The sequence below is a fragment of the Merops nubicus genome, unplaced genomic scaffold, assembly GCF_000691845.1.
Source record: "Merops nubicus isolate BGI_N331 unplaced genomic scaffold, ASM69184v1 scaffold38947, whole genome shotgun sequence".
In the NCBI taxonomy this organism is placed as follows: Eukaryota; Metazoa; Chordata; class Aves; order Coraciiformes; family Meropidae; genus Merops; species Merops nubicus.
The window spans coordinates 35,110-48,446 of NW_008619107.1; the positions used below are offsets into that span (position 1 = coordinate 35,110).

Consider the following 13,337-nt stretch of genomic DNA (forward strand, 5'->3'; position numbering starts at 1 on the left):
CAACATGCACACTGAAATTCCACCTGTGATCTGGTGACATCTGGCACTAATTTTACCATGCCTAAAACTCAACCATTATTCAAGCTAAGCCGCATATCGTGACATGCTGTGCATTCCCCCTCCCCACACCGATAACCCAACACAGGCTCAGACCTCTGAAACATGTGGGTTACCTGGTGAGAACTTCTACACTGTACAACAGGGCCTGCAGAGAGGTGGCCAGGGCAGCCATAGCAGCAATCTCCTCACGAGCTGCTGTCATGGTCTCCACTTGAGAGGTCTGTCGCTTCAGTTTCTGCAGGTAACAGGGAACCAGCGCTTCCAAGACCATCAGCATCTGGAGGCTGGAAAATTAACCAGTACTTGGTCTGTTTATTTTGTCAGCCCTGAAATTCACATCAGGCTGAAGCTTAAGTTTCTATCTGAAGATGCCTGGATCTCTTCCTAGCCTTGTGATTTCATTACTTCTCAGTAGATAAGCAGTCCTGGCCAAAGAAACTTGTGGGTCAGGGACTTCAGGGGGAACCTTTTTGCACTAGCAGTTTACCACCCCCCCCCTCTGTACCTTCCTGTTCTTTCCAGCTGCCTGTTTCTCCCTGTCCAGTTCTCTCTCCATTTCTTCTCTGACAACAGAAACCTTCAGGACAAAGTGTGATCCCCACTCTGAAATGCAGCTTGGAAGTGTTGCTGCCCAGGCTGCTATCCAGGTTAGGGCTGCAACTGGCAGCTGGCAGGACTTGTAACTGGTGCCCTAGGAAAAATATCAACTTGTGATACTGAGGCTTGGCCTCACAGAGAAGCTCTATGCCTGGAATTCATTTCTACGTCCTCTGTCTCCATTTGGCCACCTTGCTTTCTCATGCCATATGCAGCTTTAATGCACAAACCAAGAAAACAGATGAGCACCTTCTGAACGATTCAGGAGCATAGGCCACCACTGTCACACACAGCTTGATGGCTTCACTGATCGAAAAGGTCAAGTCTTCATTCCCATAGCAGAAGTCTGAGGGAGTAAAGCAGTATGAGAAGACTAGCACACAGACGTACACTCCTTCCTTTTTCCACTCTTAATTGCTTGCTTCTCATGTTAACAATCCCCAATAGGCTCTTGATTTTTCACAAAAAATCTATCTATATAAAGGAAACATATGCTGTGCTCCCACTTGCACCCTGCCATCCAAGAAGTCGGTAGGTGAGACACAGTTCCCAGTAGGTCAAATCATAGCTGAGCATAAGGCCTACAGGTGCTACTGGAGTCCCGCTTTAGACGTCACCCATCACAAGCAAAATCCTAAGCTCATAAATGACAAGGACACATGTCAACAATTTTTATGCTCCCTCCACTTTTTCCTAGATATTTCCACCACACTAAAAATGATACTGATACATTAGTGACGGCAGAAGATAATTTTACTTCTAAAAAATCAAGCCCCTTTTGTACTGGTAGCCACACGAGTGCCAGCACAGAAGTGATTGTGGTTTGCTAGTGATTTGAGAAAAAGTTCTCAAAAACATTTAAGTTCCATACTACAAACACTACCTTGGGATAATTAGTGTCAGGCACCAAGAAACCAAAGCATCTAAAGAATAATATTTGTAATACAACTACAGTCCCATTTTCAGAAGAGGCTTTGGTGTGTGGGAAGTTAAAGTTAAGGCCCCAAAGCATGTAAATCACTTTGAACAATGGAACTTGGAAGTCAGATATTTTAGATAATTCTGATCTTCCTATGGAAAATAGCAGGCACACAACATACGCATCTACAGTGTCACACTTGGGAAGTTTCAGAGATGCCTTTGAATAATCCTCCACAGAAACCCTGAAGACTTTATATAAATGTTTACTACAATCCTCACAGAGGAAGAAATATCTTTCATTTTTGTACCACTTTATATTATAACTTGTGACATAATTGTTCATAAAATCCCAGTATATAACAAAGCTTTAACTCTAAAGCTAGACAGGCTTCACAACTCATCAAAATAAGTATTATTTAAGGGAAATGCAAATTTGGAAAATAAGTTGAAAATCCTTATGAAAATCAGCAAAAATTACTTCCAAGCAAATCACAAAGCAGCCAAATTCTTAAATTCTGCATTGCATGGATAACTATAAAGAGACAGTATCCTAAATACAGCATAAAGCCATATATATTCTGCTTTGTGATAAATCACCACACTTCCAACCCCTCCAAACTCAGCACTGCTGAATGTCTGAATGGCACCCATCATTCACTAGTCACAGTCTGCCCACAGGAGAGGATGCTTTTGCTTCCTGCCCACACGGAGCAGAGGGAAAGATGACACTAATCTTGTCAGCATGATACGATTTATTAGGCATCTTTATTCTTCCCCCACACATGATAAAATTCAAAATGCCAGGGGCTAGTCTCAGACTAGCAGGCTCAATGAAGAAAATGTAGCTTTGGAATAAAATAAATTAGTAATTCTCCCCCTGCAGAAAAAATCAAAAGGATTGTGGTGATAAAGCCAACCTTAAAAGCCTCATGAGGTATAAGAAACAGGTATGATTGCATTCTGGGAGGAGAAAAGGGCCCTGAACAAATCATGTTGCATCAAATACATGTTGAATCAAGAAGCAACAAACAAATTACTGAATAAAGGGTGCTTTGCTGTTACCTAATGACTTGAGAGGCTTTTCTGCTTTCACCAGCTCTAAGATGTCCAGAATGTCTGGAGTATCTCCCTCTAAAGACTGCAGCAGGTCGAACAGGCACTGAGCTGACACTCCTTTGCTGGTCCCATTGTTTGCAGCATCCTGTTTCAACAACAGACATTCAGAGCTGATTTTCTGAGGGTCTGTGTGCATCTTGCAAATCTTTATCTGGAGATGTGGGAAACCTTTTTTTTTTGACAAAAGGCCCACATGGTGAGCAAGAGCTTACTGCCTTCAAACAACAAGCCTGGCCTGACTCAGAGTGATGCTACAGTGGAAACACACACAGCTTTTCTCCCCAGAACAAGCAGACCTTTGCTGCCCTGCAGAGGAGAAAGGTGTGTGTGCTTACAATGTATGTAGAGTTAGATTGGGCAGTCCCAAATTTTCAGATGAAAATTCCATTAACTTGTTTTAACTCACTAAAATGTTGAAAAGTAATGAATGAATATTTCAAAACGTGGCTAATCTGGTCTTACAGTTCACATGCACTAAAAGTGGACGTTAAGCTTTTCATTTCTGTTGCTGGATTCTAAGAAAGGATTTGCATTTAAAGAGTTACAAATGATTATTGTCCTTTTACCAGCTTTTCATACACAGAAATTTAAAGTGAGACCACATTTACTGGCCCGGATACCAGCGGCCCATTATCTCGGCACCCTGCTGAATCAAGTGGTGAGCAGAAGCATGCAGAGATAAGTTCAAGTAACGGTTCCGTGCAGCCCCGAGCGCAGAAAGCACATGTCAGTAAGCACTGCTCCAGCTGTTCCAGCTGTGCTCTGCGTGGCATCTCCGATGGGGGGCTGGCTGCATGCTCAGGCTGCCCCCGGCTGAGCCCGGGGAGCGGCTGTTACTCACGGGGAACTCCAGGAGCGGGGCCACGCTGGCGAAGAGCTGCAGGACGAAGGGCTTGCGGTGCAGCACATAGAACTGCCGGCAGGCGACCTCTATCGCCTGCCGCAGCTGCGGGTTGCTCTCGTAGTCGGCGTACACCTGGGCCAGAGGAGAAGAGAAGGACATGGAAGTGCTGCTGCTGCAAGAAGGGCCCTTCACCTCCTGGCCCCAGGCTGAATCAGCTACAGCCTTTTCATTCCTGAGATGTTTGCCTAACGTTGTTAGATGGAGACTTGTCCACCCTCTTTGGCAATGCATTTCAGGGACAAAGTATCCTTAGAAAACTAGTTTGCTTGTCATGCTTGAACCTTCTTTGTCACGGATTTAGTCCATTATTTTTGTTCTGTGTATCAGAGGTAGATTCCTTCCCTTTCCTTCCTAGAAGCACTTGTTTGAACCCAGTTAGTGCTTTCTTCCTCAATCTTCATCTGTTTCAGTTAATCAAATCCCAGCTCTGTCAGTCCTTCCTCACATGACATGTTTTCTAGATGTACATCCCTGTTCCACTCTGCAGTCTCTTCAGCTAACTGATGGTTTTGTGCTGTGCCCACAGCCAGCTTTCAAGTTAGGAGTGCTGCTGACTAGGGCAGCAGAACTATTCCTTCTTTTTTCACAAGATACAAATCTGTATAGTCACCCCGGAATGACATTTGTCATACTTTCTTTTTTATTCTTCAGTAGAAGGACACTATTGATTCATGTTTAGCTTCAGTTCTATAACAACTCCAATACTCTGACCTGCAGAAGTGCTACTAAATCAGCTACTTTCCCTTCCATATTTAGGTGGCTGATTATTCATAAGGAAGAGCCTACGCTTGTCCAATCTGATCTACATAATCTGTTTTGGGCTTGTTTTTTTTTCTCCTTTTTTCAAACTGCATCTTCCGTGTGTCAAGATAATTTAACTCCCAGTCTGTCCTCCAACACACTGACAGTTCCACCCACTTTTAAGACATTTTAAGGTTTTTAGAGTGACATTTCCTTCAGGGCCGGTACACTGAACCATGCAGTCAATGTGTTGCTAAAGGTGTGGGATTTGTTTCTCAGTTATGTAAATAGTATAAACTGCTAGGAACAACTTCACTGTGATTCCTTCTACTCGTTTCAACTGTCTGGCTGCACTTTGGCTGGTAGGAGGTTTGAGGTGGGGGTTAGCAGGATTTTCTTGCTATTTGCTGGCAACAGGTAATGTTGAGATTTTCTCCTACTGCAAAATTCACATTGCAGTGCAGGGCTCTTGAAGGTTTCTAAAAAATTATCAGTGTGAAAGACCTCTGCAGAGATATATTCACTTCTCAGCAGCCTAGTAGGCTGAAGAGATTAGTATATTCTGATGAATTTAATACAATCAGAAGCCTCTAGCATACTTATGAGGACAATCGCCATGGCCTGTCACAGTTGCAATATCTCATTTACTTGAGAAAAGGGAAACAATTAACTATAAATGCATTGCACCAAGGAAAGTGGAAAAACCTGCAACAAAAGGGTACGTGCATGTATGCACCAGTTATTAAGCTGCTAATGGCTGGTTCAAGCCCAGAAACAGTGGAACTTTTCTGTGATAACCACAAACAAACTGCCTGATCTTGAGTGTCTGGAACAGAGATGTGAGGGCCTGCAAACCCAGACAAGCTCAGCAACACTTGGGGTTTCTTTTGGAATTGCTTTTTTATCTCCCAAGACTGGTATTTTATTAATTCAACAGTTGACAATAATTGGTAAAGGAGTGTGCATAGGAATGAATTACAAAACTGATTTCTCTCAATATGAAAAGTGAAAATGAAGCTAGCCCTTCACAGGGCTGAATGGTAACTGCCAAGTACTTCCAATTAAGTTATTACAGTAGATTATTTCAAAATATATTGCTTCTAATGAACAAAGCCATGTACTGCAGACCTGGATCAAATACAGACTTCCCTAACCATACAAGGCATGACATTAGAGTTTCCTGTTACTAAAGAATTGGTTTAGATAGTGTAGTTCATCAATGGGCCTAATTATGGTGCTCTGTTAATTATGTTAAAATGAACATACATCAGGAAGTCATGGTCATTGCTTCTTTTACAGAAACAAAAGTTTTTTCTGTATTTGCATTATAGTGCTAAATTTCTATGTAGATACTGTCTTCAAGCCCTGCAGAAATAATCTTTCTCTCTGTAAAAGAACAAATTGTGTTCTTTTTAATTTTCAGTATTTTCTTAAATGTTAACAGGAAAAAAAGACATACGTTTACACCTCAGCGAGGAGAGAAACTCCAGCTCTAACACTTCCTATAACACTTCCAATATTTGACATCACTCACATGGAAAGACAACATTTGTTTTTTCATAAATATTTAGTGTTATTTTTCTGCTGCCTTTTAAATGGCAGCAAATACAACTATCATACTTAAAGAAGTGAATATAGTTTCAAACAACGAGTAGCACATACAGATATTTCACCTATTCCTCAAGTTTCAGCCATCCCTGGAGGAAAGAAAACCCTCCTTCCCTGGAATTGTTCCTGGAGATGGCTCACCTGCAGCATGCTGGGGAGGACCCACTGGTACCCGCTGAGGGAGAAGAGGTGGTTGAAGTGCACGGCCGTGTTGATGACCGTGGCAGCGTACTGCCTCAACAAGGCACTGTCCTCAGGGTGCAGGATCAGGGCACCGTTGAAGACGTTCAAGAACAGCATGATCTCGTCCCCCCAGGGGAACTCGCTGGGCATACCAAGGAACATCTCCTCCAGCAGCTTAATCCACAAGCTTTTCTGAAGAGTGTCCAGACCAAAGAGCTCTTTCCCAGCTGCGGGGGAGAATAGGCAAAAGCAATCAGCTCTGTCCTCCACAGCCAGCCTCATAACAATCCCAGAGGCCACAGCCCTCTCCAAAGAACCATCCTACAACATTGACCATTGTTCTGCCTCTTTAAAATGATTTTACACATCCTGTACTTCTGGAGGTGACTTCTTGAGCAAACCTTGACTGAAAGCAACACACATAAAGACAAAGAATGATGAATACCACACGGCTCATTAAATCTGCTCCCCACAGGTTGGAAATTCTCCTCTGAAAAAATGAAAGCAAATCTGAGCTCATAAATGCATCATCTGCCTCAACCTGAATGGCTGTGTGGTTTTATGCCAAATTTTTGTCCTTCAGGTGTCCCACACATTGCAGAACATGGATGGAGAGTTACAATAATGCTTCTGAAAGCAAGTGACTTTAAGGCCTGTTACAGAACTTGCCAACACTTACCATCCTGCAACAGTGGCCTACTTAATCCCCAAGTCAGGCTGGGAACCCAAAGCTAAGTTTCTAAAACTGGGGCTGTTTCTATATTCCTGCTGCAGAATTTATGATTCTATGATTCTAATTTGCCCAATCTTCTTTGGAAGTTCATTGCTTCCTCACAGTGGCCGGCAAAGGACTCTAAGCAATCCTTTTAAGGTGTGCAGTTATGCTACTGGACAAAGTATTACAGCTGTAGTCTCATGTATAATTTAACACATAATTGTAACTTATTCTCATGTGAGTCCAAAGAAAGAAGCTTTGTCTGGAGACCTCTAACAGCAAAACCCTTTCTGCTGTTCCACTTGCAAATCAACAGCTATGTATTATTTTCCCTAGGAAGAGATATATCAGCTTTCAGTAATACTACAAGCTTGTTTGTTTCCAGGGCAAATGAAGCCTGCACATCAAGCCAGGCAAATGAAGTGCTTCACAGAAACCTTCTGGGCCCTGTAGAACCACCAGAGAAAGCTATCAGAAGGCCATACCTTGGGGATCACTGAAGAGTGAGAACTCGGCATCAATGGCACTTCGGGGGAATGAAGGCAAGCGGAGGAGGTCCTCCTGGAGCATGGACACATGGGACTGCTTGTGAGCAGTGGGGATTTTCTGTGTCAGGGATATGAGGAACAACACCCGCCCCACCTCTTCTAGCTTGCGGGTGAAAACCTGAGAGGGAAAAAGAGACAAGGCTCAGAATCAGTCTGATGAAACAGTCCTTTACAATGCATATGCACGTGTCTAGGTTAGCCTCCATGGCTTTCTGTGATGGGAGGGATGCTGCCCTCATGGCCCAGAGGATCCCGTTGACATTCACAGTGCTAGTGCTGCACCTTTTTGCTAGGATTTTTGTGACCACTGCTCTTCAGCCCCGCTCTGCAAAGATGGATCATGTTTGGAAAAGAGGCTTTAACAATACTTTCTATTTCAGTCTTGTGGAGTGGAGGACCTCGGGTGGCTGTCAAACACTTTGCAGCTGTGCCATGTGGTCTTTTGTAGAACAATGTAAACTTCGCCAGCTTTATTGCCTCTGGTTTACGCCAACTGGGAAACCAAATTCCATCTACCGGCCTCCCTTCAACTTCTGACTCATAGGACTCATCAGACCAGCTATTTTATTTTGATGCTAAAAGTAACCATAAGGCAGAATGATGCTCAATAGTAGAAGCAACTGTCTTTGGAAGCAGTTTTGAGGCAGCTTTTAGCTACTGGGATGAAGCCAAAACTTGAAGCACGTGGCCTAACATGTGACAAAGCTCAGCTTCCCACGTCCTGCAGTTGCCATGACCTTGCTCTGAAGTGCACTCAGCTTAGAATTGAGTTCTCAATCAACCAGTCAACAGCAAAGAAACTGCTTTTCCATGGATTGCTTCTCTGTGGGTAGACTCTACAGTGCTGTTTTCTTTCCTGAAGCTGGGTGTTGTCCAGCAACTTCTCACATGACTATGGAAAGGCTTGCAGATGCTTGATTTAAGTTCTACCTTGGAAATCCTTTGGCCTCTAAGTACTCTAAATAGAAAAATGTGGAATGTAAAATAATGACTGCCTTGACAAAACTGGGCAGGCCATTTTGATCTTTTCAGGTTGTGTAGGGCATATTGGGCTCATTTGTTTGATATGTGGGACACATCTCCTAGAACCAGAGTTAGAATAATTTCTGTCAGAGAAGCAACTAAAATGATCCCAAGTAATTTTTGATTTTTATAGGCTTTCTACCACCAGGTGCAGCAAATGAAATATTTCCTTATTCTGTACCGTACACATATGGGACAGCACTAACTATATTCTCCATTATTTTAGCTGCTAGTAACTCTTAAGCAGCTTTTCATAACCATTCCTGATGATATTTTCCTGCCCATGCACTCACATTGCTAGGGACACAACAGTAGCTGGTTTTTGGATAGAATAATACAACTATTAGTACCAAATTCATACTGTTTAACAACACCTCCTCCCCCTTTTTTATTTCCTGCTTATTATCATCCTTTGCAGATACAGCTAGAGCAACTTTTCCCTAAACATTGAACTCTGTGCTACTGAGACAACTTTCCTTTTGTGGAAAACGGAGCCTGTGGCTTTTATGGGTAGAGTGAGCTCAATACCATAGTCTCACAGTCTAAAGAAATGATACTTGTAGAGGTTTGAAGCACATTAAAGGCACTGCTCGACCACTTTACTTATGGTTTAGTTCCTCAGGGAGAGCTCCTGGGAGCTGCAAAACATCAGCAGCATCAGACAGATTATCAGGTCATGGAAAACAGGACAGTGCTCCTCTGAGGGTAGATATTCCCCTGATGAAACAATTGCTACTGCTGAGCTCCTGAGAGTAGCTATTGTAAAAGACTAGCATCTGAGATCAGGACAAGGAAGAGAGTCAGTTAATTTTCTCTACAGTGAGAGGACAGAGAGGAAGGCAGAAGCACCAGGGCAGATTTCATGGCAATTTCTAATTCTCCAGCAAAGCTCTCTATCTGCATGCAGCATGAGTGAAGGCCTTTAAAGGGTAAAGAAAGGTTTATTTACAGTGTTGGTTTCTGAGCAGAGGTGTTTGGTAACAGTAAGATACCTGCTTCTGAATGAGCTCTTGACCCTTTTCTGGATGCATCTGTACCAGGTTGAGCTGGGGAGAAACTGACCTCCGGAAAGGATAGATGTCACGGACGTAGGTCTGCCAGCAAAGGAAACAAGTGTATTTTAAAAAAATGTAATCGTAACAGCACCACTCAGCAGAACTGAATGAAAGGTCCTTTAGCCCTTCCTGAAGCTTTTGGGTAGGAACTTTCAGTGTTGGGCATCATGGAAGAGCATAAACAAGAGAGAAATTTGCTCTTTTCTAAGAAAGCTAGACATTAATGACTGAAGAGCAAGGGACTCCACTTCTGCCTCTTCCCTATTCTGTCCATCTCCAGTCTTTCACCACACAACTAAACATCCAAGATGTGGTGCCTGCAGGACAGAATTCTGTCTATTTATGGACTGCTTGTTCTCCTTCAGATAACCCTGGTGTTTAAAAAGGGACAAGATGGAAAGAACATCATCTGGGCCTGCCCTTTACCTTACCTTGTTGTAATGAATAAGATTCCATCGTTTATCCATTAAAAAGTAATGAGAGGACTGCGTTTCAGGTATGTTAAAAAACTCCAAACACTCCTGAAAAGGAAGAAAGAAAAACATCTTGTTACTTATTAGCTGCCTTGTACAAAGATCACAACTTCAAAAAGAAGACTATCTATCTGATCATGTATAAAGGCACAGACCCACACACCTCAGTCAGGTCGGTACACTGTTCTAGAGTTAATTCTTAATTTCTCTTTTTAATCATGATGTGAATAAGTTTGTGATAACCAAAGCATGCTGATATCACAGTCCTGAAGACTAATGTTACTTATGATGTACTCATACTATATATATTTGTCTGGCTGTTTAAGCCACCATGGTATTGCAGCTTCCATTTCCATAGTATGTATTTATCAAGCTTTGGTGACAGGTGACACCAAAGTTGTACAGAGACACAAAAGTTCTGATCATTCAGAGTACTGAGATGTGTGATTCCCATTAAAACGTAACATACTTGGACAAACTGGAGGCTTTTACATATCTGTTTCCTATGTGGCTCACTTAAAGCCATCCTTTTAATCTTTGGCAGAAAAGGGGAACTGACCTGACATTTCCTAGAGCCCAAGATGTCATTGTGGCTACTGAACCACAATTTCCACTCTGATCTTGATCATTCTCTTTAGTCTTTAGTGTTGATAATACCAAACATTTTAATGATTTACCTATTTATCCACAGGACAGTATATAGCAAATGCCCAACAAGCTGAATTGTTCTAAAATGTGGCTGCATTTCTGGGGGTGTCTGTGAGGTGCTGGCATTCCTATTAACCTTTAAAATGGGATCCTGTTTCTTGTTCTCCTCACAGGGAGACAGCAATGCCTGTCAGCAAAACTTCCTTCCCTGGCACAGAAACAGGATGATCAGGCAGAATGTAATGCTGGCATGCAGGTCTGGCAGGTAAATGTACTATTAAGCAGTTTATCCAGTCCAAAAACTCACTCCTACCTTCAGAAGAGCCTCAAATTGTGTGTCCTCATGGACTGGTAACTGAGTTGGGATGTCACACTCATTCTGTCCATGCACAACAAGGGTTTTTGTGCCTAAAAGAAGAAAAGCAGTTGCGTTCTCCCTAGCCTCTTGAACTAACCTAATTTGAAAAGACTGACTGTGGCAGAAAAGTGATAGCTAGAACTCATTCCTGGGCAGACAGACAATGCCAGTCTCGTCTGGAATCCACTGTGTAGCATTAACATAGTCTCACACTTCCACAGTTGCTGAGAAATCAACCTGATACTAAAGGATGAGCTGGCTTTAGCAGCTACTGTCACTCTGAGGAAGGAACAAACCTAAAAGGTCAAGTCTGTTTTTCAGCAAGATATCTCTTGCCTGACACACGATGTGCTAGGCTCACGTGATGCTCTTCTTGGGCTTTCTCAAGACTGAAATGAGAGGTTGTATTAAATCAAAGTGAGGCTGAATGGTACAGTCTTACAGTGATCAACCTGCCAGCCTTTCACAGCCCAACTGGCACAAAGCTCTAGGCTAAAAAGGCTGTTCTAATTCACTTTCTGTTTGCTTCTTTTAGAGCTCTTAAGGAGGCTTTCTAAATCTCAGGGTATTGAGGTAGAATTTACTGACTGAATCCTCAGCTCAAGGAAAGCTGACTTAGAATATGCAGCCATTCGTCACAGGTCTTTTTCTGATGGATTTCCTTTTTAGTAGAGTGGGTCATGAACTTGGAAGTGAAGGAGATTTAAAGACTCCTTTCTTATACCTGGCATTGAGGCAGTCACCAGCAGCTTCACTTCACATTGTTCCTTCTTCATAGTCTGTTTGAGATCCTTGAAGAAGAGTCCTTCTACATAACCCACCACTTCCCAGAGGAAGGTCAGTGTGGCAGAAATGGCATCCATGCCCCACTCACACGGGGTGCGTACAAAATACATGATCAGTCCTACCTGCAGGTAATAAGTCAGGGGAATATCAGGGTATACACATAATATTTTAACTGTGCAGAGCATTGTACACACGCAGAACAAGAAAATTGTTCTTCTGCCTTTCTTCACTCAGAGGGATAAACATTTAATTTGCATCCCAAAAGTTTATACATACTACAGAACAACCTACCTGTATTATCTTCCCTTTTCTAGAGAGGATGTTTTAAGCCCAACCTTAAAACCCATTGTAGATGAGAAAGAGGGAGAACCTCTGCAGCAAGAGACTTCCTACACCTTCTGCTCTGGTGTGCTGCTACATAGACAACTCACAAACAAGAGTGGGCTCCTGGAGTAGCACAACATCTTGTCCTAACTGCAGCAAATGCTTCTCCGTCTTGAAAGATGCTGCTAGATTTGCTCAAATGGGACTATCCAAGAGCAAATCACCTCCTGAATCAAAATTAGTAAAATAATTAAAGGTTTCTGGCACTTGGATCCTTCTCTTAGTCTAAAACAGATTGTCTGTAGTTCAATTCAGAAACCCATGGCAAGTTGGTTAGGGGTTTAATAAAAAGTTAAAGGTTTCTTTTCCTCTCCCCAGAAGGACTGAAAGGCTGGTGTAAGCCTGGTGACTTGCACCCACAGCCAGAAGCAGTCACAAGCTATACAGGAAAAGGTAAGAGCATTTATTTCCTGGCAGATCGTGACATTAACTTTTTATGACACATGCAGGAGAGGTGAGATTCTGGGCTGCACAGCGGACCCATAATCTACTCACCAAATAGTTAAAGAGGATATGAGATGTCTGGGCAGGGAAGTCTCCAATGTTCAACAAAAGCTTCCTTAACATATACATCAACTCATCCTGCAAAAAGAACAAAATATTTTTTCTTTCCGTCACAAAATGGAGAATGGATTTCTTCCTTTTGTCCTCTCTCACTTTGTTCCTTCCTATTTTTCCATACTCCTCTGTTCAGCTCTGTCTCTCAGTGCATGCAGTAGAACTATAGGCATGTGACTGCTCCCACATTTTCCCAAATAAGGCCCAGGACACAGCACTCAGGTCAATGTTTTCTTTTTTTACTTTAGAGAGGCCAGTACCTCCTACTGCAATTTGTATTGACTGCAGCATTCTGATCCTGCACTCCTCTCCCTGTGATAATCCCTGTGTTGCTTATCACAACAATTGAGTACTGAGATGACCTGTGAGACCTAGTTCAGCTCAGCTCAACAGCTGCAGTTGCCTGGTAGAAGGTGCAGGCAGAATCTAACTTTTCTTGCTTTAGAGACTGCCTGCTTTAAATGTAGACTAATAAGTTTCTTATGGTGGGATTGAGTGTGTGGGGGGGAAGAAATCTCACTGTCAACTAAGGATAGAAAGACTGTATCATGAATTTCTTCTGTGGTCCTCATCCTCTTAACCCACAGCAGATCTGAGCTGGTGTTATGGGCATGAATGCACAGGACAACCCATGCCAATGATACATCTGCCTAAAGCTT

The 13,337-nt window shown here is 42.7% G+C and overlaps 1 protein-coding gene across 2 annotated transcripts in view; it reads right to left on the minus strand.

Annotated features, from left to right (window-relative positions):
• The window catches only part of UNC80 (unc-80 homolog (C. elegans)), a 127,401-nt gene that overhangs the window by 31,788 nt on the left and 82,276 nt on the right, over positions 1 to 13,337 (minus strand). For both annotated transcript variants that reach the window (XM_008943665.1, XM_008943664.1), the window contains exons 37-47: positions 12,616 to 12,702; positions 11,675 to 11,858; positions 10,906 to 11,000; positions 9,903 to 9,992; positions 9,409 to 9,510; positions 7,331 to 7,511; positions 6,089 to 6,357; positions 3,536 to 3,670; positions 2,641 to 2,779; positions 907 to 1,003; positions 174 to 344 (exon numbers count right to left, since the gene is read on the minus strand). In XM_008943665.1, coding sequence (XP_008941913.1) covers positions 174 to 344; positions 907 to 1,003; positions 2,641 to 2,779; positions 3,536 to 3,670; positions 6,089 to 6,357; positions 7,331 to 7,511; positions 9,409 to 9,510; positions 9,903 to 9,992; positions 10,906 to 11,000; positions 11,675 to 11,858; positions 12,616 to 12,702 — 1,550 coding nt within the window. The remainder of the gene's footprint in view (positions 1 to 173; positions 345 to 906; positions 1,004 to 2,640; positions 2,780 to 3,535; positions 3,671 to 6,088; positions 6,358 to 7,330; positions 7,512 to 9,408; positions 9,511 to 9,902; positions 9,993 to 10,905; positions 11,001 to 11,674; positions 11,859 to 12,615; positions 12,703 to 13,337) is intronic.